Raw genomic sequence first — 23,653 nt, 5'->3', positions numbered from 1 at the left:
AGCCCTGGCCGCGCACGCGCAGTGACGCGCCGGCCATGGCGCCGGCTGCTGTCCGGCCTCCAGTGGGCGGGGCCGTTGGCGGAGCAGAGCGAAGGAGCAGCCGGGTGGAGGGCCCACGAGGGCTCAGCCTTCTCGGTCAACGGTGGTGACGGTAGCCCAGAGTGCCAGAGAGCCGTTGCTTTTCCGAGTTGCTCTCTTCCAGGCTCCGTTGGTGGTCGGCATGGCCCGTGAGTGTGCAGACGGGGGTAGGAAGCGGCGGCGAGCGTCCGGCGTGGGAGCCTAGCGCTGAGGCGCGGCGGGCGGGGGAGGCGGGGTCCGGCTGGAGAATCCCCTTGGGTTGCGCAGTGCGGGGATCCCCGCTTCAGTCGGCAGAGAGAGAGCTCGCGGGTGGTTCCGGTCCGACTTCTCAGGCTGGACGGGTGCCTGCCCCTCAGGTGCGAGTTTGTGCGGTAAAGAACACACCCCGGAGATGTGGATACGGCTGCCCCAGGAGGGTCCTTGTTTGGGGGTACTTTATAGCTGATGCCTCAAGTCTTAAGGCCTAATGAGGACCGGGAACTCCAGTGAGTCGCCTCCCTAGTTCTTTTGTTTGGCGCTCGCAGGTAATAGCCGAATAAACTGGAGGCTTTAGAGCCGGTCCTAAATTTGATGTTCGTTTCTACCAGTCCTAGGTGTTAGGTCAGTCTGTTCTGCAAAATGAAAACAATGAAGGCTACCTTGCAGGGTTGTGGCTAGAATAAGGATGTAGAGGCCCACACTGCCTTTCACAGACTTACCTTCAATCTGTTCAGTCCCCATCCACCCCTCTCTGCCTCTGCATGGCGATAAAGGTAACTCTCAAGTGATGGGCTGAACTTGTGATCTTTGTATCTAGCTTTCTCTTCCACCCGCTCCCCTCAAAAGCCAGAACTTATTTTGGGATACTGGCCCAAGATTCGAATATCTGTTTTAAAATATCTGGTATTTATAGCTAGTGACCACCTAGATTGGTATGATAATACTCTTAAGTCTTTAATAAGTGTTTAAGTCACTTCCTTATTGTCAGATCTGGGAACACCATCAATCTGTTACTCTGCTAGTTTATCTATTAAAACACAAACTAAAGATGCATTTAAATAAGACCTGTTTATTGGAATTATTAATAATTTTGGAGATGGGAAAAGAGCATGACTGTTTGACTTTGTAGGTGGAAATCAACGAGAACTTGCCCGCCAGAAAAACATGAAGAAAACCCAGGAAATTAGCAAGGGAAAGAGGAAAGAGGATAGCTTGACTGCCTCTCAGAGAAAGCAGAGGTAGGTGGTACTAATTTAATTCTAAAGTCACTGACGTTGTGATTGAAGCAACATTTTGGGCTGAGTGTGTTGCCTCATGCCTGTAATCCCGGCAGTTTGGGAGAGTCGGGAGGACTGCTTGAAGCCAAGAGTTTGAGACCAACTTGGACAACATAGCCAGCCCCTGTATCTACAAAATATTTTTTTAAATTGGCCAGGCATGGTGGCACATGGCTGTGGTCTCGGCTACTCCGGAGGCTGAGGCGGGAGAATCGCTTGAACCCAGAAGGTTAAGGCCGCAGTAAGCTGCGATTGCACCACTGCACTCCAGCCTGGGTGGCAGAGTTAGACCCTGTCTCGAAAAAAAAAAAAAAGAAGGCCTCATTTTGGGGAACAGAAAGCATTTTGTTAAGCCTTTGGTAGAACAGGGCCTAATGATTTGTGCCAGGCGGAGTAAAACCACGTGGGGTAGACATCCCAAACTATAGATAAAGAACGTAAAGCTCTGAAGCTATTATTTGTTTTGTAGAGACTCATGCAGCTCCTCCACAACCATAAGAACTTTTTATAGGCTAGGCGCGGTGGCTCACGCCTGTAATCTCAGCACTTTGGAAGGCCAAGGTGGGTGGATCACCTGGGGTCAGGAGATCGAGACCAGCCTGACCAACATAGTGAAACCCTATCTCCACTAAAAATACAAAATTAGCTGGGTGTAGTGGCACATGCCTGTAATCCCAGTTACTTGGGAGGCTGAGGCAGGAGAATCGCTTGAACCCAGGAGGGGGAGGTTGCAGCGAGTGAAGATTGTGCCATTGCACTCCAGCCTGGGTACTAAGCGGGAAACTCCGTATCAAAAAAAAACAAAAAACTTTATTCAGCAAAATAACATCTTCCATATGCAAAACACTGTGAGGTGCTAGAGTTACAACATTTTCAAAGCAGACAGCCTACCCAAACTACTCTGAATGACAAGGGACTCAATTATTAATATATAATGATAATAGTTCTCAAGAAGATACAAAAAAGTGTATGCATAATAGCTAGCTATGCTGATTTCTGAAGATCCATTGCATTGGAGAGAATTCATGTACATAGCCGTAATATATGACTATATGTGCCAATGTAAAACTGCTGCAGAAATACTTTAGACTGCAGCTTAAGTAAAAAAAAGTACATTGATGTTTCTAAAAGAGCTAATCAAAGCTTAATTTTATTCTCAAATGATTTTGTCCATATGGAACTTGGAGGTTAAGCAAATAACTGACTGCATGTGCTTCAGTGTGGCTTGTTAGGGGTTCTCAATCCTGGCTGCACATTAGAATCACCTGGGAAGCCTTGACAGCTACTCAAGCCTTGCGTTATGCTCAGTTTTGATTTTTTGTTTTTTTAAAAAATTGAATTACAATAGTTGTACATATTTTGGGGGTACATGTGATATTTTAATACCCGTATGTGGGCTGGGTAGTCCCAGCCACTTTGGAGGCTAAGGCAGGAGAATCACTTGAACCTGGGAGGCGGAGGTTGCAGTGAGCCGAGATCCTGCCACTGCATTCCAGCCTGGGTGACAGAGTGAGACCCCGTCTCAAAAAAACAACGACAAAAAGAAACTGGCTTGGCGTGGTGGCTCGTACCTGTTATCCCAGCACTTTGGGAGGCCGAAGCGGGTGGATTAACTGAGGTTGGGAGCTCAAGACCATTCTGACCAACATGAAGAAACCCCATCTCTAGTAAAAATACAAAATTAGCCAAGTGTGTGGCCGAGCGCAGTGGCTCATGCCTGTGACCCCAGCACTTTGGGAGGCCGAGGCAGGCGGATCATGAAGTCAGGAGATCGAGACCATCCTGGCTAACACGGTGAAACCCCGTCTCTACTAATAATACAAAACTTAGCCGGGTGAGGTGGCAGGCGCCTGTAGTCTCAGCTACTCAGGAGGCTGAGGCAGGAGAATGGTGTGAACCCGGGAGGCGGAGCTTGCAGTGAGCCAAGATCGCGCCACCGCACTCCAGCCTGGGCGACAGAGTGAGACTCCGTCTAAAAAAAAACAAAAAAAAAAGCCTTTATGTGTACAATGTGTAATGATCAAATCGGGGTAATTGGGATATCTCTATACTCAAACATTTATCTTTCATCCAGTTCTGATTTAATTGGTCAGAGGTCGAGCATTAAAAAGCACCCTAGGTAAATTTTATTGTACTTAGGTTATGCCTTTTTTTTTTTTTTTTTTTTTTTTTTTTTTTTAAAGGCAGAGTCTTACTCTGTTGCCCAGGCTGGAGTGCAGTGGCGTGATCTCCGCTCACTGCAACCTCCGCCTCCTGGGCTTAAGCGATTCTCCTGCTTCAGCAATCCAAGTAGCTGGAATTGCAGGCGCCCGCCACCGTGCCCAGCTAATTTTTGTATTTTTAGTAGAGACTGGGTTTCACTGTGTTGGCCAGGCTGGTCTCAAACTACTGACTTCAAGTGATCCACCCGCCTCGGCCTCCCAAAGTGCTGGGATTACAGGCGTGAGCCACCACGCTGGCCCAGTTATACCTTTTTTTTTTTTGAATTTTTTTTTTATTATTACGCTTTAAGTTCTAGGGTATATATGCACAACGTGAAGGTTTGTTACATAGGTATACTTGTGCCATGTTGGTTTGCTGCACTCATCAACTTATCATTTACATTAGGTATTTCTCCTGATGCTATCCCTCCCCCAGCCTCCCACCCCACCCAGTTATACCTTAAACTGAACTTAAAACAGCTCCCAGGTGATTCTAATGTGCAGCCACTATTAAGAGTCATTGATTAATGAGATTAAAGACCTTAATTTAAGGCAAAGGTCCTGACACTTTTTTTTTTTTCCGGAGATGGCGTCTTGCTCTGTGACCCAGACTGGAGTGCAGTGCCACAGTCTCGGTTCACTGCAAGCTCTGCCGCCCAGGCTCAAGTGACCCTCCCACCTCAGCCTTCTGAGTAGCTGGGACTACGAGGGCACACCACCAAGCCCAGATAGTTATTGTATTTTTTGTAGAAACGGGGTTTCATCATGTTGTCCAGGCAGGTCTTGAACTTCTGGGGTCAAGTGATTTGCCCACCTCAGTCCCCCAAAGTGCTGGAATTACAGGTGTGAGCCACCATGCCCGGCCCTAACATTTATTATTAAAGTGATAAGCTTTGTCTTCAATTTCTGTTTACTCACATTAGAGTAAAAATGAACATGGTATGAATCAGTGACCCTGCAATATTATTTTTATTGGAGAACCTAGTCTAGCTTGGTTCAGAAATTGTCATTGTTTACCAGATATGCACTCCTTATAAAGTTCTATGCTAGACATTCTATATACATTATTCTTTATTCATCATAACCCTGAAAAATGGTATTAGCACTAATCTGTAGAATAGGAAACTGAGGCTCTCAACTTCAGTAACATTACTAAAGTTATACAGCAAGCACAAGAGAGCTTGGTTTCAAATAGAGAAGTAACTGTCATGGTTCTTTTTCCACTGTACTTCATTTCTTTATAGCTATGTTTTTGTTTTTGTTTTTTTTAGTGAAAGCAAGTTTATTAGGAAAGTAAAGAAATAAATATTGGCTACTTTATAGGCAGCACAGCCTGTAGCTGTGTTATTTTGCCTTTCTTCTTTATTTTTATTTTATTATTATTATTTTTTGAGATGGAGTTTTGCTCTTGTTGCCCAGGCGGAGTACAATGGTGCAATCTCAGCTCACCGCAACCTCCACCTCTCGGGTGCAAGTGATTCTCCTGCCTCAGCCTCCCAAGTAGCTGGGATTACAGGCATGCACCACCATGCCTGGCTAATTTTGTATTTTTAGTAGAGATGGGGTTTCTCCATGTTGCTCAGGCTGGTCTCAAACTCTCAACCTCAGGTGATCCGCCTGTCTCAGCCTCCTAAAATGCTGGGGTTACAGGCGTGAGCCACTGACCTATTTTGCCTTTCTTCTATTCCCTTGTTTTTGCTATTGGCTTTACAGAAATGTCTTACCATCATGGCTGTGGATATCAGTTTAGCAGTTCCTCAAAAAGTTAAAATAGGCCAGGCTCAGTGGCTCACACTTGTAATTCCAGCACTTTGGGAGGCCGAGGCGAGCGGATCAACTTGAGGCCAGGAGTTCGAGACAAGCCTGGCCAACATGGTGAAACCCTGTCTCTGCTAAAAATACAAAAATTAGCTGGGTGTGGTGGCACATGCCTGTAATCCCAGCTACTTGGGAAACTGAGGCAGGAGACTCGCTTGAACCAGGGAGGTGGAGGCTGCAGTGAGCAAAGATTGTGCCACTGCACTCCAGCCTGGGCAACAGAGCAAGACTCTGTCTCAAAAAAACAAATAAAAAATTTAAAAATTTGAAACATGAGGTTAATAAGTCAGAGTTGTGGGACTTTAACCAGAGCTGGTAGAGTGCTTGACATACAGTAGATGTGGAATACATGGCCGTTTAGTCTGTTTTTAAAATATGGATCCATGGACTCATGAATCACCTAACCCAGGTGTCTGGTCATAGTTCACAGTTTATATGGCATGTGTCAGTTTGACTGGAGATGAAAAGGGTTAAGGGCCGGGCTCTGTGGCTCACGCCTGTAATCCCAGCACTTTGGGAGGCCGAGGCAGGTGGATCACGAGGTCAGAAGTTCAAGACCAGCCTGGCCAATATGGTGAAACTTTGTCTCTACTTAAAATACAAAAATTAGTTGGGTGTGGTGGCGCGTGCCTGTAGTTCCAGCTACTCAGGAGGCTGAGGCAGAAGAACTGCAAGCAGGAAGTGGAGGTTGCAGTGAGCCAAGATCATGCCACTGCACTCCAGCCTGGGCGACAAAGCGAGACTCTGTCTCAAAAAAAAAAAAAAAAAAAAAAACACCCTGAACATCAAGCTTTCCTTTATTGTAATCCAGTTTTAGTGACTAGCTTTTGGGCTTTTTTGCTTGTAAGAAACTGAAATCCTTCATAATATCTATGTTCTAGTCATAGATACCAGTTAGGATATCTAGGAGAGTTCTTAAATGCCTCTTCTTTCAAGGAAAAAAATTAGAATGAATTAACTAGTTAACAACCAAGAGTAATAGCTATTATTTCTACATGTAGCTGCCTAATGTCACACACTTTTATATATTCATAGTGATTCCTTGTAACAACCTTGATACATATTGCCCAGATTTTGAAAGGGCTTTGAGGTTATTTGCCCAAGGTCATGATAACAGAGATGGTATTCACAATAAGATCTGACTTCAAAGCCTTTCCAGTCTTTGTCTTTCCATTTTGTCTCCAGCTATGAAAATGGAAAGACAAGAAAGTTTATATCATCTTTTAAATTGTCTTCTAATACACTGAATGGGTTATGTGTAGAAAACAAGTGAGAATATGTAATTGGTTTTTCTGTAACAACTTATAGACTTTTCCCTCATTGTAGGGACTCTGAGATCATGCAACAAAAGCAGAAGGCAGCTAATGAGAAGAAGTCTATGCAGACAAGAGAAAAGTGATGACTGGCTATTTGGAAAACTTGGGTGCTACTGCCAACTGGGTGTATCATAAGCTCTAAGATCAAGATTTTGTAGAGTGGACAGTCATTACATATGTTATAACTTATCCTTTAAAAACTATTTTAAACTTTATCCTTTCAGCTTTACTTAGTGCGATGTTTTAGAAGCAATCTTCAAAGAATAAAACACTAACCATGCATGTGACATATTGGTGAACATTATTTTTATTATTGAACATTCATATATAATTTATTAGGTAATATGATCAGATAATAGGATCTCTTATATAATAAAGAATCTTTATCATCAGCTTTGTTAACATAGTTTTTTTTTCCTCACAGTTTCTAAGGATAAGGATAAAGTAGATCTTTGAAGTAAACTTAAGTATATAGTAGAAGTTAAGGTCCATTTGTATAATTTTGCTTTGAAATCAACTTAAAGGGCCAGGTGCGGTGGCTCATGCCCGTAATCCCAGCACTTTGGGAGGCCGAGGCGGGCGGATCACTTGAGGTCAGGAGTTTGAGACCAGCTTGACCAACATGATGAAACCTCATCTCTACTAAAAATACAAAAAAAAAAAAAAAAAAACTAGCCAGGTGTGTGGTGGCACATGCCTGTAATCTCAGCTACTCGGGAGGCTGAGGCAGGAAAATCGCTTGAACCCAAGGCAGAGGTTGCAGTCAGCAGATATTGCACCACTGCACTCCAGCCTGGGCAACAAAGCAAGACTCTGCCTCAAAAAAAAAAAAAAGGAAATCAACTTACAAAGCTTCCTTGAACAATTTACAACAGATACTTCAAACCACTGGAATAGAAACTAAGTGGATGTAAACTGAGGTCTCAGTTCTACTTATAGCTTAAACATTTTTTGGAATGAGTACCATATTTTCTGTTCTCAGCCTCTTCTAAAACTTGAGTCTTGATGGTAGTTATAAATTTGGAAATATGTAACCTAGAGAAATTAAAGTTTGAGACCTTGCTGCACTCTGAAGTAAACACAAAACTATGTCAAAGAGAATAAAAATGCCATTGTAGTAGTAAATAGAATAACTTTAAGTATTCTACAAATACTTGATTTTTCACATAATGCAATTTAACAAATTTTTCTGATCATCCAATATGTCAACCACTATCTGAATGGACAGATCTTGAAGTTAGCCTAATATAATATCTTGTGATTTGTCTCTTACCAGTGGTACCACCCATAAATAGGCTAGAAGTTTTTGTGTCTAATACTGAATTCGACAACCAGGAAGTTTTTTGGGTTTTTGTGGGTTTTTTTTTTTTTGAGACAGAGTCTTGCTCTGTCGCCCAGGCTAGAGCACAGTGGTGCCATCTCAGTTCACTGCAACCTCCGCCACCTGAATTCAAGCGATTCTCCTGCCTCGGCCTCCTGAGGAGCTGGGACTACAGGTGCCCGCCACCACGCCCGGCTAATTTTTGTGTTTTTAGAAGAGATGGGGTTTCACCATGTTGGCCAGGCTGGTCTCAAACTACTAACCTCAGGTGATCCACCCTTCTTGGCCTCCCATAGAGCTGGGATTACAGGCATGAGCCATCCCACCTAGCTGAAGTTTTTTAGCCTGAGTTTCTATCTTCATATTAGCCTAGATTTTTCATTAAATTAAAACATTGTTCTGGATCTTTGGTTAACTTTAGTCTTCAGAATATTCTATGATGGTAGTCACAAAGGCAAAAATTACAGTAGCTTAAGTTACGTTCTAATAAAAGAAATAATAAAGAAATCTGATTGTACCACAAAGATTCTTTGTGGGCCTAATTTCTGTAATTCTGTCTCCAGAATTTCTACACAGAGTAATAAGCCATAAGTACAAAAAAACTTTTCATGCTTTAAGCTCTTTTCTTTGCCTTTTTTTTCAAATGAGTAATTTCTTTAGTTTATCCCATGGAATGGAAGAACTTTAGACCTTTTAATTCTTACAAATCGAGGGAAAGCTACGTTTCCAAAATAAAATGGATATTAGAATAAGGAAGATCTCTAGGATGTAATCAATCATTAGTACTTTTTTTTTTTTTTGAGGCAGAGTCTCGCCTTGTCACCCCGGCTGAGTGCAGTGGCACGAACCTCACTGCAGCCTCAACCTCCTGGGCCCAAGTGATCCTCCTGCCTCAGTCTCGTCTCCCAAGCAGGTGGGACTACAGGTGCACACCACCACGTCTGGCTGATTTTTATATTTTTGGTAGAGATAGGGGTTTTGCCATGTTGCCCAGGCTGGTCTTCAACTCCTGAGCTCGCGTGAGCCACCTTCCACCGCTGCCCAAAGTGCTGGGATTACAGGCGTGAGCCACCTTGCCTGGCCATTCTTGATTAATTTTTATGGCATTTAATTAAATAAATTTATTGTTAAGAGGTTTGATTTTTAACTGCAATATGACCAGATGTTTCCTCAAAGCAGGCGGAAAAATTATCGGAGAGGAAGAAAATTAAGTCTAATTGTTGGAGTATATTGACACCTATCATGTGGTATATTGTAGTATATATATATATGCAATACATTGACACCGATCATGACACCACCATGTGGTATAGTTAAGGTAACTAAAAGTAGCTGAACTTACAAGGCGGGAAACAGGTCAATTATAGGATATTAAGGGAAAATACAGGTGAATAGCTTTTTTTTTTTTTGGAGACGGTGTCTTGCTTTGTTGCCGAGTCCGGAGTGCAGTGGCACAATCTCGGCCCACTGCAACCTCTGCCTCCCGGGTTCAAGCAATTCTCCTAACTCAGCCTCCCAAGTAGCTGGGATTACAGGCGTGCACTACCACACCCGGCTAGTTTTTTTGTATTTTTAGTAGAGACAGGGTTTCACCATGTTAGCCAACCTGGTCTCAAACTCCTGATCTCAAATGATCTGCCTGCTTCGGCCTCCCAAAGTGCTGGGATTACAGACATGAGCCACCTTGCCCAGCCCTGGAGAATAATTATTATTATTATTATTTTTTGAGACGGAGTTTCGCTCTTGTTGCCCAGACTGGAGTGCAGTGGCGTGATACTGGCGCATCGCAACCTCTGCCTCCTGGGTTCCCCCTCCTCAGCCTTCCGAGTAGCTAGGATTACAGGCATGAGCCACCACGCCCGACTAATTTTGTGGTTTTAGTAGAGATGGGGTTTCTCCATGTTGGTCAGGCTGGTCTCGAACTTCTGACCTCAGGTGATCCGGCCTCCCAAAGTGCTGGGATTACAGGCATGAGCCACCATGCCCAGCCTTAGGAGAATAATTTTAAAAAGTAAATTCATGTAATGATTTTATTTAGTTTGGATATTCTTAGGGCTTGTTGCTAAAGAAAGATAAAATTATTAGGTGAGATAGTACTAGATTTAGAATATAATTTGGAAAATACCAAACTCCATGGAACCCTCCCTTTAAACATCAAAAATCATATTTTGCATCATTCTCAAGAGGAGGTAGTGCATTATCATTAGCAATTTTCATTAAGTCCTGCTGAAAATGAGAAGTAGCAGCCATTACTGCCCAAGATACACTGTGGTCAGTTTTATCCATTGCTTTTTTTTTTTTTTTTTTAAACAGAGTCTCACTTTGTCATCCAGGCTGTCGTGCAATGGTGCGATCTCCGCTCACTGCAACCTCCACTTCCATGCCTGGCTAATCTTTTGTAGTTTTAGTAGAGATGGGGTTTCACCATCTTGGCTAGGCTGGTCTCGAACTCCTGATCTCAAGTGATCCACTTGCCTGGCCATCAGTCATTTATTTTTGAATGCCTCTTCTGTTAGTAGCATGTGTAAGAAATTGTGATCCATTTATCAAACTCTAGCCTGTTTTTGAAAATAGGGCTAAAAGGGAACATTGATTTCTGACATTTTCCAAAAACTTAAAAAATTTTTATATAGGCTGGGCACAGTAGCTCATGCCTGTAATCCCAGCACTTTGGGAGGCCGAGGCAGGTGGATCATTTGAGCTCAGGAGTTTGAGACCAGCCTGGGCAACACAGAAAAACCCCGTCTCTACCAAAAAAAGAAAAAAAAATTAGCTGGGTGTGGTGGTGCACGCCTGTAGTCCCAGCTACTTGGGAGGCTAAAGTGGGAGGATCACCTGAACCCAGAAGGTCAAGGCTGCAGTGAGCCGAGATTGCACCACTGCCCTCCACCCTGGGCGATAGAGTGGGACCCTGTCTCAAAACACACACACACACACACACACACACACACACACACACACACACACACACACACACACACACACACACACACACACACACACACACACTCTCTCACTCACTCTCTCTCTCTCAACTTAAAAACACTTGGTCTGTTATTTTTACGAAATTGTCAGTCATAGTTATCTGTTAGACCAAAGCTGAGTAAGAACATCTATTACATTGCCTCCTACAACTTTATCAGCTAATGTATTTGCTATATAGCAATTACATATTGGAATATATTATCTTTAGAGATGGCCAAGTCATAAAACTGTCACTGAGAAAAAGAGAATGACAATGTGTATGCTCAAATGTACTTCCCTATAAATTCCCAAAAGATATGAAACTTACTACAGGTTTTTTTTTTTTTTTTTCACACCTTCACTTCTTAAAAACAAAAGAATCTTTTACATAGCAGTAACTATCTAATGCACATTAAAAGTTTATAAATAGCCTGCTATTGGGTCATTTGCTTGGAAAAGTTGAGATTTTCAAATTTGATTATAACATAACTTTTGTAGAAATACACGGCCAGGTGCAGTAGCTAACATTTGTAATCTCAGCACTTTGGGAGGCTGAGGTGGGAGGATTGCTTGAGGCCAGGAGTTTGAGACCAGCCTGGGCAACATGACAAAACCCCATCTCCTCAAAAAGCACAAAAATTAGCCAGATGTGGTGGGGCACACCTGTAGTCCCAGCTACTTGGGTGACTGAGGTGGAAGGATGGTTTGAGTCTGGGAAGTTGAGGATGCAGTGAGCCAAGGTCACACCACTGCACTCCAGCCTGGGTGACAAAGTGACATCCTGTCTCAAAATAATAATTTTAAAAAGGTGCCTGTAATCCCAGCACTTTGGGAGGCCAAGGCGGGCGGATCACAAGGTCGGGAGTTCAAGACCAGCCTGGCTAATGTGGTGAAACCTGTCTCTACTAAAAATACAAAAATTAGCCAGGTATGGTGGTGTGTGCCTGTAATCCCAGCTACTTGGGAGGCTGAGGCAGGAGAATCGCTTGAACCCGGGAGGTGGAGATTTCAGTGTGCTGAGATTGCACCACTGCACTCCAATCTGGGCGACAGCAAGACTTCATCTCAAAGAAAAAAATAAATAAAAAACAAGGCCAGGTGTGGTGACTCACGCCTGTAATCCAGCACTTTGGGAGGCTGAGGCTGAGGCGGGCAGATCACCTGAGGTCAGGAGTTCAAGACCAGCCTGGCCAACATGGTGAAACCCCGTCTCTACTAAAAATACAAAAATTAGCTGGGCGTGGTGGTGGGCGCCTGTAATCCCAACTACTTGGGAGGCTGAGGCAAGAGAATTTCTAGACTCTGGGAGGCAAAGCTTGCAGTGAGCCAAGACTGCGCCACTGCACTCCAGCCTGAGCAACAGAACAAGACTCTGTCTCAAAAAAAAAACAAACCAAATTTCCATTCCACATACTACTCTTGCTGTTTTACCAGTTGGACAAGACTGCTTGCTGGTACATAAGTGCCGGAACATTTCCTTGCAGCAGTCTGGCTGAGCCTTTGTGTTTACAAGAAATTTACCTACCAGCCTGGCTATAATTGACATAATCCTATTGAATACTTTCCTTTTATGAACATATATCACATGACGTAAGTTTTTGTCAAATACTTTTTTTTTTTGGTCAAAGGCTGTAGCCTTATACCACTCAAGGGAGCTGTTAGGGTAGCTTATGAATGGATATTTCATACAGAGTTATGTATTTAACCCATTTCCTGTTTAGAAAAAAAAAGTGGCCGGGCGCCGTGGCTCACGCCTGTAATCCCAGCACTTTGGGAGGCTGAGGTGGGTGGATCACGAGGTCAGGAGATCAAGACTGTCCTGGCTAACATGGTGAAACCCCGTCTCTACTAAAAATACAAAACATTAGCTGGGCATGGTGGCAGGCACCTGTAGTCCCAGCTATTCGGGAGGCTGAGGCAGGAGAAAGGCATAGACCCAGGAGGTGGAGCTTGCAGTGAGCCGAGATCATGCCACTGCACTCCAGCCTGGGCGACAGAGGGAGACTCCATCTCAAAAAAAAAAAAAAAAAAAGAAAAAAAAGAAAAAAAAGTGCATCTTGCTGCCAGCGCTCATTTAATTTTACACAAACACACTCTGAGGTTGACGCAAATTAATTTTCAATGTGAAAATACACAAACTGATCTTAGAGTTATTTCTAAACAGAACTTGTCTCTAATCCTAATATAATGGAAATGTATATAATGTTACATTAGGATTAGAGGCAAGAGTATTCTTGGGGCAAACGGAAAATGGGTTAATATATACTTGAGGTAATATAACCACATCTAACCTGATTTCATGATATATTGGAATTTTTGGTTGCAAGCAACAGGATCAGATTAATGAACTTACTGATAAAAAACTTATTTGAAAGAATGAGAGACTCCGGAGTCATGGAAAAGTTGAGGACTCAAGGCTTTGGAAAGGTCAAGAATTGTAACAGTTTCAGGTATCTTAAGAGTAGGTGTTATGAGGTGTTTTTTTTTTTTCTTACAGTGCTGATATCAGGTTGAAATTCTGACATGTATATTTAGTTTTTATGTCACTTGGAGTGCCTCCAACTGAAGTTACATGGGTTAGGTACCCATCCCTCAGCAAGAGGAGGGCAAGTTGATGGTAAAACCAAGACTATATCTAGTAAGGAGTAGGTGGTCCCCTGTATTAGTCCATTCTCACGCTGATAATAAAGACATACTCGAGACTGGATAATTTATAAAGGAAAGAGGTTTAATTGACTCATAGTTGTGTATGGCTGGGGAGGCCTCAGGAAGCTTACAATCATGGCAGAAGGGGAAGCAAATACATCCTTCTTCACATGATGGCAGGAAGGAGAAGTGCAAAGCAAAAGGGGAAAAGCCCCTTATGAAACCATCAGATCTCCTGAGAACTCACTCGCTATCACAAGAACAGCATGAAGGTAACCACCCCCATGATTCAATTACCTCCCACCAGGTCCCTCCCATGACACATGGGAATTATAGGAGCTACAATTCAGGATGAGATTTGGGTGGGGACACAGCCAAACTATATCATCCCCCAAAAAATTTAGGGTTCTTTGCCAAAAGGAAGGGAGAATGGATGCTGAGCAGACTAAAATAATATATTTTAATCCCTCTTATTGAAAAGCTAAGACTAAATTTTTAAAATTGTATGGTTTTTTTTTGTTTTTTTTTTTTTTGAGACGGAGTGTCGCTGTGTTCCCCGGCTGGAGTGCAGTGGCGCGATCTCAGCTCACTGCAACCTCCACCTCCTGAATTCAAACAATTCTCCTAACTCAGCCTCCCGAGTAGCTGGGACTAGAGGTGCATATCACCATGCCCAGCTAATTTTTGTATTTTTAGTAGAGATGAGGTTTCACCATATTGGTCAGGCTGGTCTCGAACTGACCTCAGGCAATCTACCCACCTTGGCCTCCCAAAGTGCTTGGATTACAGACATGAGCCACCACGCCCAGCTAATTCTGTATTTTAAGTAGAGACGGGGTTTCACCATGTTGGCCAGGCTGGTCTCGAACTCCTGACCTCAGGTGATCTGCCAGCCTTGGCCTCCCAAAGTGCTGGGATTACAGGCGTGAGCCACCGAGCCTGGCTGTATTTTTAAATACAAAAATTAGCCAGGTATTGTGATGGGTGCCTGTAATCTCAGCTACTCGGGAGGCAGAGGCAGGAGAATCACTTGAACCCAGGAGGTTGCAGTGAGCTGAGATCACACCACTGCACTGCAGCCTGGGCAAGAGAATGAGACTCCATCTAAAAAAAGAAAAAAATGTATTTTTAAAAATACATGATATGGCAAATCATAAAGGTGGTAAGCATCTGAAGTGTGAGAAATAATCATGCAGCTTATGCAATTTTTGTCTCTACCAACCTTTCAAACCCTCAAACTGCAATGCTTGCTCATTATAGAAAATCTGGGAAAATACAGTAAGTTCTAAATTTCCATAAATTCTAAATAGCATCTCTTTGAAAACTAACTCCTTGGGCATTTATCCCAGTGAAATGATAATAAACAGCCAGCATTTGAAATGTATATTTCAATTACTCATGTATGAATACTATGTTCAGATCACAATAAAGGACATTTCCAGCACCCTCTTAGATAATGCCTCCCATCTGATTATCACCATAGATTAGTTTTGCCTGTTTTTGAATTTTTTATAAATGGGATCACACGGTATGTGCTGTAGTGAGCCTAGCTTCATTTGCTCAACATTATGTTTGCAAGAATTCTCTATTTTGCTGCTATGCAGCAGTTCAGCCTTTTTCACTGTTGTGTAGCATTCTGTTATATGAATATACCATAATTTAGTTACTCTACATTTCATGGACTTTTGAATTGCTCCCACTTTGGGGCTGTTACAAATAATGCTACCGTAACATTTTTATATATCTTATGATGGTCTTAAACACGCTATCTACTGAGTATATGCCAGGAGTGGAATTGCTGGGTCATAGGGTGTGTGTCTATACACATACATACACATGTTGTTTAGTAGGTATCATCAAACAGTTGCATTTTTGTTGTTTTTGTTTTAGTTTGTTTTTAATAACCATACCATTTTACCACCAGCAATAAATGAAGGTTCCATTGCTCCATACCAGCATTAGGTATTATCAGTCCTTTTATCTTTAACCATATTGGTGGGAGGTAGTGGTATCTCATTGTAGTCTTAATTTACTTCCATATACTTAATTTAAATACACTCAATTTATATACACACACGTATACTCTCTCAGCCTTCAATAAGCCAGTCTCATTCCCCTGAACTAACCAATGTTAATAATGGTATACTTCTCTCAGTGCTCATGCAAACGTGCATACACACACGTGCACATAAATAAGGGATGTGGGAATGTATTTGATTCTGAGAGCTGCTGTAACAAATTACCACAAACTTAGTGGCTTAAAACAACAGAAATATTTCTGTTCACAGTTCTGGAGGCCAGAAATCTGAGAACAAGGTGTCAGCTGGGCCACACCTCCCTCTGAAGGCTCCAAGGGAGAATCCTTGCTTTCCTCTTCCAGCTGCTGGTGGCCCCAGGTATTACTTGGCTTATGGCAGCATAACTCCTATCTCTGCCTTTGTCTTTGTGGTCTTCTTTTCTGTCTTCTTCCCTTCTTTTTATGAGGACTTTTGCTATTGGATTTAGTTTCCATTCTAACCTAGGATGATCCCATCTGGAAATCCTTAATTGCATCTACAAAAACTATTTTCCCAAATAGGTCACATTCACTCATATCAGATGGACAGATGTATCATTTTGGGGTCCGCCATTCAACCCACTACAAGGAGTTTTTTAAACAAAAATAGGAAACTTAGATGTAACTTAGCACTTTTTTTTTTTTTGAGACGGAGTCTCACTCTGTCACCAGGCTGGAGTGCAGTGGCGCCATCTCAGCTCCCTGCAACCTCTGCCTCCCGGGTTCAAGCGGTTCTCTTGCCTCAGCCTCCTGGGTAACTGGGATTACAGGCACGCGCTGCCACACCCAGGTAATTTTTTTTTTTTTTTTTGAGACAGAGTCTCGCACTGTTGACCAGGCTGGACTGCAGTGGCATGATCTCTGCTCACTGCAACCTCCGCCTCCCAGGTTCAAGCAATTCTCCAGCCTCAGCTTCCTGAGTAGATGGGATTACAGGCGCCTGCCACCATGCCCAGCTAATTTTTTGTATTTTTAGTAGAGACGGGGTCTCACCATGTTGGCCAGGCTGGTCTCCATCTCCTGACCTCGTGATTCACCCGCCTCGGCCTCCCAAAGTGCTGGGATTACAGGCGTGAATCACAGCCCCCGGCCATAATTTAGCACTTTAAAAAGTAATAGCCATGTTGGGCCAGGCGTGGTGGGTCATGCCTGTAATCTGAGCACTTTGGGAGACCGAGGCGGGTAGATCCCTTGTGCCTAGGAGTTCAAGACCAGCCTGGGCAACATGGCGAAACCTCATTTCTACTAAAAATACAAAAATTAGCTGGGGGGAGGGGATAGGCCGAGTTCCGGGTGTGAGGGGGCCACTAGGGAGAGCAGAGCGAGGCAGCTGAAGGCTGGTTAGAGCCCCGATCTTCCGGATTGGGGGCCTTGCCCAGAAGCTGGACCTCACAGAGGTGAAACAGAAGATGCATGAGGATATGATCTCCATACAGAACTTTCTCATCTACGTGGCCCTGCTGCGAGTCACTCCATTTATCTTAAAGAAATTGGACAGCATATGAAGATTGGACATCACATGTGAATGCATGATATGAAGAGCCTGGTTACAGTTTCTACTGTTCTCTGCAAGTAAATAGGCCCAGAAAGGTGTAAGAGACTCTTTGAATGGACATAAAAATTCTGCTTGTTAAGAACAAGTTTAGCTCTGGTAACTGATCTTAATAGCTAAAATATAAAAATATTTGGGAAGTCTGAAATGAGGTCTCCTGGTCATGGTGTGCCCTTATGCCTGTGACAGTTGGCCTCTGTGAATATTGGTATAATTGTAAATAATGTCAAACTCCATTTTCTAGCAAGTATTAATAATTAAGGGAAGTATGTCTGAAATGGCACTGTCTTGTCAGTCATTTTTGTTTACCCTTCTGTCTGGAGTATATTTGTGAAGAGTCCCTTATAAGTTATGTTTTATGGACATCAGCACATAACCACAATGACATTGAAGCACAGGATCATTAGTCTATATTTTATTTTATTATTATTTTATTTTTTTATTTTTTTATTTTTTTGAGACGGAGTCTTGCTCTGTCGCCCAGGCTGGAGTACAGTGGCACAATCTCGGTTCACTGCAAGCTCCGCTTCCCAGGTTCACACCATTCTCCTGCCTCAGCCTCCCAAGTAGCTGGGACTACAGGTGCCCACCACCACGCCTGGCTAATTTTTTGTACTTTTAGTAGAGATGGGGTTTCACCGTATTAGCCAGGATGGTCTCGATCTCCTGACCTCATGATCCACCCGCCTTGGCCTCCCAAAGTGCTGGGATTACAGGCGTGAGTCACCATGCCCGGCCCATTAGTCTATATTTTTAAATAAACATACCAATTAAGAAAGAAGCCAAAAACAAAAATTAGCCAGGTGTGGTGGCAAGTGCCTGTTGTCTCAGCTACTTGGGAGGCTGAGGTACGAGGATCACTTGAACTCAGGAGGCAGAGGTTGCAGTGACCCAAGATGGTGCCACGGCACTCCAGCCTGGGTGACAGAGTGAGACCCTGTTTCCACAAAAAGAAAAAAAAATAGCCATGCCTGTACTTCCGTACTTACAAATTTAACTTTAGCATAGATGTACAGTAGTTTATTCAATCATTTCCTTACTCATAGACAATTAGGATGTTGCAACTTTTGCCACTACAAACAATTCTGCGATGTAGATTATCGTACTTATTCCCATTTACTGTTGCTTTCATTTCTATAAGAATGGATTTTTAAAGATAGAATTCCTTGGGAATAGTTATGTCAAAGCCAAATATAAGAGAGAGACAAATCTCTAAAAACATTTTATTTGGTAAGCAAGAGCTGCAATTCAGGGTATACACACAGACCAGGCTGATCATTGGTATGATCAGGAGAATAAAGGGGAGGTTGCGGCCAGGTGCGGTAGCTCATGCCTGTAATCCCAGCACTTTGGGAGGCCGAGGTGGGCAGATCACCTGAGGTCAGGAGTTTGAGACCAGCCTGACCAACATGGAGAAACTCCGTCTCTACTAAAAATACAAAATTAGTTGGGCATAGTGGCGCATGCCTGTAATCCCAGCTACTCAGGAGGCTGACACAGGAGAAACACTTGAACCCGGGAGGTGAAGGTTGCAGTGAGCCGAGATCGCGCCATTGCACTCCAGCCTGGGCAACAAGAGCAAAACTCCGTCTCCAAAAAAAAAAAAAAAAGAGAAGGTTCCGGGTTTTATGAGAAAGAACAGTATTACATACTGTTTTGGAAGAAAGCTCATTCACACTAGAGCTTGTGGGAGCTAGCAAGCTCTGATTAGTGAGTGATGGTGGTAGGTAAAACCAGTCTTAGAGTCATGGCAGTTCATTTCAGCAGCTATTAGGTAAAACTGGTCTTAGGGATACAGAAGGCTGTTTCAGCAGTTGGACTTGTGGAAAATTTAATTCTTGAAGCAGATGCTGTGTGCCCCGAATGCTACTTCCCCCTGGCCCTTCAACTCTGATTTAGTTGAGTATTTCAAGAATGACCCAATTTATGTAATCAACTTTCACAGGTATACATGTCTTAAATTTTAAACAGATGTTTTGGGTTTTGTTGTTGTTGTTTTTGAGACGGAGTCTCACTCTGTTGTCCAAGCTGGAGTGTAGTGGTGTGATCTCGGCTCACTGCAACCTCCGCCTCCAGGGTTCAAGTGATTCTCCAGCCTCAGCCTCCTGAATAGCTGGGATTACAGGCGCCCGCCACCATTCCCAGCTAATTTTTGTATTTTTAGTAGAGATGGGGTGGGGTTTCACCATGTTGGCCAGGCTGGTCTTGAACTCCTGACATCAAGTGTTCTGCTTACCTCAGCCTCTGAAAGTGCTGGGACTACAGGCATGAGCCACTGCGCCCGGCAGTCTTTCCTTCTTTTTTTTTTTTTTTTTTTTTAATGACATGGGGTCTTACTTTATTACTCAGGCTGGTCTCAAACTTCTGGCCTCAAGAGATCTTCCCACCTTGGCCTCCCAAACTGGTGGGATTACAGGTCTGCCTGGCTACAAACAGATATTTTCAATAAGAGGATAAAAGTTCATTTCCCCATACTTTGCTAGCATCAAATGTTATTAATTCCTAATTAGTTTTGCCAAACTGAGAGGAAAATGGTATGTTAGTTTTTCTGGGTTTTCTTTCTTTTTAATTTTTTTTCTTTTTTATTCATTGCAACACTAGTCACAATTTTTTTATTTTTTATTTTATTTATTTATTTATTTATTTTTGAGACAAGTTCTCCCTATGTTGCCCAGGCTGGTCTTGTACTCCTGGGCTCAAAGGATCCTCCTGCCTCAGCCTCCCAAAGTGCTGGGATTATAGGCGTGAGTCACCACACCTGGTTCACAATTTTTTTGTTTTTACCAAAGGCAGGTATATTCCTGAAATTTTTTGTTTTTTTGTTTTTTTTGAGATGAAGTCTCACCCTGTCACTCAGACTGGAGTGCACTGGCACGATCTCGGCTCACTGCAACCTCCGCTTCCTAGGTTCAAGCGATTCTCCTGCCTCAGTCTTCCAAGTAGCTAGGATTATAGGCGCCGCAACCATGCTCAGCTAATTTTTGTATTTTTAGTAGACACAGGATTTCACCATGTTGGCCAGGATGGTCTCAAACTCCTGACCTCAAGTGATCCACCTGCCTCAGCCTCCCAAAGTGCTGGGATTACTGGCATAAGCCACCGTGCCAGGCCCTGAAATGTTATCTTAGTTATTAATTTGTAATTCCTTGGCTCTAGAGGTTGGGCATCTTCTCAGATCTCTAGTGGACATTGGGATTTTCTTTTTGGTGAACTATCCAGTTTTTCTCTCTGCTTTACAATCTTTATTATATGCAATCTTCACATGTAGGTACTACCATTTTTTTAGTTTGTTTTTGAAATAGCATATTGCTCTGTTGCCCAGGCTGGAGCATGGTGGCAAAAACATGGCTCACTGCCTTTGACCTCCTGGGCTCAAGTACTCCTCCTGTCTCAACCTCCTGAGTAGCTGGTACCACAAGCCCACACCACCATGCCCAGCTAATTTATTTTTCTAGAGATGGGGCCTCACCATGTTACTTGGGCTCAAATGATCCTCTCCCACTCAGCCTCCCAAAGTGCTAGGATTACAGGCATGAGCCACCATACTTGGCCCCTTTTTTTTTTTTTTTTTTTTTTTTTGAGACAGAGTCTTGCTCTGTCTCACAGACTGGTGTGCAGTGGCACGATCTCAGCTCATTGCAACCTCCACCTCCCAGTTTCAAGTGATTTTTGTGCCTCAGCCTCCCAAGTAGCTGAGATTACAGGCATGCACCACCATGCCTGGCTGACTTTCATATCTTTAGTGTTGCCATGTTGGCTAGGTTGGTCTCAAACTCCTGACCTCATGTGATCCACCTGCCTCGGACTCCCAAAGTGCTGGGATTACAGGTGTTAGCCACCACCCCGACATTATTTGAAACTTTTATTTTATTATTAGAGAGTTCCAGGAGTCACTGAAGAGAGATTTTTGGTATGAAAATTACATATGCAAAAATACTGATTCCAGTACATGAAATTAAATTCAGCATTTACATTAAGTGCCTTCAAATATGGTAAAATGGTTTATTTTGGCAGTTTACCTCATTATGTTTTGAATGATTTGTCTATCATATGAAATAACTTTTATAAATATAGTAACTCAGGCCTGGGCACAGCGGCTCAAGTGGAAGGACTGCTTAAGCAACCGAGTTTGAGACCAGCCTGAACATGGGGAGACCCCTTCTCTCCCAAAAAATAGCTGGGCATGGCAGCGCACTGCTAAAGGAAACAGAGTTTCTTTGGTGGGTGATTAAAATGTTTTGGAGTTAGATAGTAGTGATGGTTGCACAACCTTGTGAATATATTAAGGTTTCCACTCAATCTACCATTCAATTGTACTCTCTAAAATGACTACTTCTATAGTATGTCAAATTATATCTCTAAATAATAAAAACAAAAAGAAATGGCTGGGTGCGGTGCCTCATGCCTGTAATTGCAGCACTTTGGGAGGCTGAGGCGGGCGGATCACGAGGTCAGGAGTTTGAGACCAACCTGACCAACATGGCGAAACCCCATCTCTACTAAAAATATAAAAATTAGCTGGGCATGGTGGCACACGCCTGTAATCCCAGGTACTCGGGAAGCTGAGATAGGAGAATCACTTGAACTTGGGAGGCAGAGGTTGCAGTGAGCCACTGCACTCCAGTCTGGGCGGCAGAGCGAGACTCTGTCTCAAAAAGAAAAAAATTAAAGAACAAACAAAAAGAAACCTGGTTCTATATTTTGTTTAAATTTATTTTTTTAACCATCATGGAATATGTCCATGTAATTTGTTTACATTTTGACATCAAATGCAATTGTGAGAATTTTTATGATTGAGAAAAATCTAAGCAAGCTTTATAAAAACACACTTTTTTTTTTACTTTTTTTTTTTTTTTTCTGAGACACAGCCTCACTCTGTCGCCCAGGCTGGAGTACAGGTTTTCATGTTTATGTGTAAGATGTACCTTTGGCACATTACTCTCCTGACATGAGATTTAAAATTTTTTTTATCTTGTGACAATTTAACTTTTTTGACACATAAAAATTGTACATATTTATTTGTTTGAGATGGAGTCGCACTCTGTCACTCAGGCTGGAGTGCAGTGGTGTGATCTTGGCTCACTGCAACCTCCGCCTCCTGGGTTCAAAAGATTCTCCTGCCTCAGCCTCCCAAGCAGCTGTCATTACAGGCCTGCACCACCACACCCGGCTAATTTTTGTATTTTTAGTAGAAACGGGGTTTCACCATGTTGGCCAGGCTGGTCTCGAACTCCTGACCTCAAGTGATCCACCCACCTTGGCCTCCCAAAGTGCTGGGATTATAGGCATGAGCCACCGTGCCAGACCCCTAAAAATTGTATATATTTAAGGTGTACAATTTGATATTTAGATATACATTGTGAAATGATTACATTCCACATATTACCTCTACATAGTTACCATTTTTGTACACTTGGTCAACATCATCCCATTCTTCCCTTCCTCCACAGATATTTCTCATATACTATATAGAAGCCAAGGGTATTTTGGGGGAAGCGCTCAAAGTTCCTTTGGTGGACTTATATATACTATGTACATATAAGCCATTTAGCAACCCTAGATGCTTAATAAAGAATACTGGAGGCCGGGTGTGGTGGCTCACACCTGTAATCCCAGCACTTTGGGAGGCCGAGGCGGTCGGATTACGAGGTCAGGAGTTCAAGACCAGCCTGGCCAACATGGTGAAACCCCGTCTTTACTAAAAATACAAAAATTAGCCGGGTGTGGTGGTGGGCGCCTGTAATCCCAGCTACTCGAGGGGCTGAGGCGGGAGAATTGCTTGAACCTGGGAAGCGGAAGTTGCAGTGAGCTGAGATCGCACCACTGCATTCCAGCCTGGGTGACAGAGCAATACTCTGTTGCAAAAAAAAAAAAAATACTGGAGGCTGGGCGAGGTGGCTCACACCTGTAATCCCAGCATTTTGGGATGCCAGAGGCGGGCGGAATATCTTGAGCTCAGGAGTTGAGACCAGCCTACACAATATGCTCCAAACGCCGCTTCTACAAAATATACAGAAACTAGTCGGGCGTGGTGGCGCACCCCTGTGGTCCTAGCTGCTTGGGAGGTTGAGGCAGGAGGATCGCTTGAGCTTGGGAGGTCGAGGCTGCAATGAGCCGAGATGGCACCACTGCACTCTGGCGACAGAGCGAGACTCCGTCTCAAAACAAACAACAAATAAGGTTGGGGGATCAAATGTCTTCTAGTGTTTCAGGATCTGCCTTCCTTCCTGCCCCCATGTTTGTCTTTCCTTGTTTGTCTTTATATAGATCAAGCAAGTTTTAAATTCCTAGTAGGAGCTTACATTTACTTTTCCAATGGGGGGGGGGAATAAATATCTATACACACACACACTGGAGTTCGAGACCAGCCTAAGCAACATGCCGAAACCCCGTCTCTACTAAATACAAAAAATAGCGTGGTGGCGCACGCCTATAGTCCTAGCTA

The 23,653-nt window shown here is 43.2% G+C and overlaps 2 protein-coding genes across 5 annotated transcripts; both read left to right on the top strand.

Moving 5' to 3' along the window:
• Window positions 1–17,356, top strand: LOC100457922 (small EDRK-rich factor 1). Of its 4 annotated transcripts, none has more exons than XM_002815633.4 (3): window positions 1–227; window positions 1,187–1,295; window positions 15,889–17,356. In XM_002815633.4, the coding sequence occupies exons 1-3, from the start codon at window positions 221–223 to the stop codon at window positions 16,103–16,105; spliced, it is 333 nt and encodes a 110-aa protein (XP_002815679.2). In that variant the 5' UTR covers window positions 1–220; the 3' UTR covers window positions 16,106–17,356. The 4 variants fall into 4 exon arrangements, with proteins under 4 accessions (XP_002815679.2, XP_002815678.1, XP_054411594.1 ...); XM_002815632.6 differs by lacking the exon at window positions 15,889–17,356 and adding an exon at window positions 6,680–7,527 and having other exon boundaries at window positions 6–227; XM_054555619.2 differs by having other exon boundaries at window positions 9–245.
• On the top strand, window positions 16,997–17,356 carry LOC112133487 (mitochondrial import receptor subunit TOM5 homolog; the record flags this gene model as incomplete). Its single annotated transcript, XM_054556377.2, has 1 exon — window positions 16,997–17,356. A coding segment is annotated over one exon (165 nt), but the record flags the coding sequence as incomplete, so codon positions are not given.
• Window positions 17,357–23,653: the final 6,297 nt, after the last annotated feature.

Source organism: Pongo abelii, chromosome 4, assembly GCF_028885655.2.
Source record: "Pongo abelii isolate AG06213 chromosome 4, NHGRI_mPonAbe1-v2.0_pri, whole genome shotgun sequence".
NCBI classification, from domain to species: Eukaryota; Metazoa; Chordata; class Mammalia; order Primates; family Hominidae; genus Pongo; species Pongo abelii.
Note: the sequence above shows the minus strand (reverse complement) of the source record. Positions and strands in the feature narration are given on the sequence as shown.

Excerpts from the sequence above, each read along its gene's own strand:
- LOC100457922 (XM_054555619.2), top strand. The coding sequence starts at position 221 with ATGGCCCGTGAGTGTGCAGACGGGG. Across the intron at positions 246-1,186 it reads CCGTGAGTGTGCAGACGGGG|GTGGAAATCAACGAGAACTT; the intron begins GTAGGAAGCGGC and ends TTGACTTTGTAG. Across the intron at positions 1,296-15,888 it reads GCCTCTCAGAGAAAGCAGAG|TTCTGGAGGCCAGAAATCTG; the intron begins GTAGGTGGTACT and ends TTCTGTTCACAG.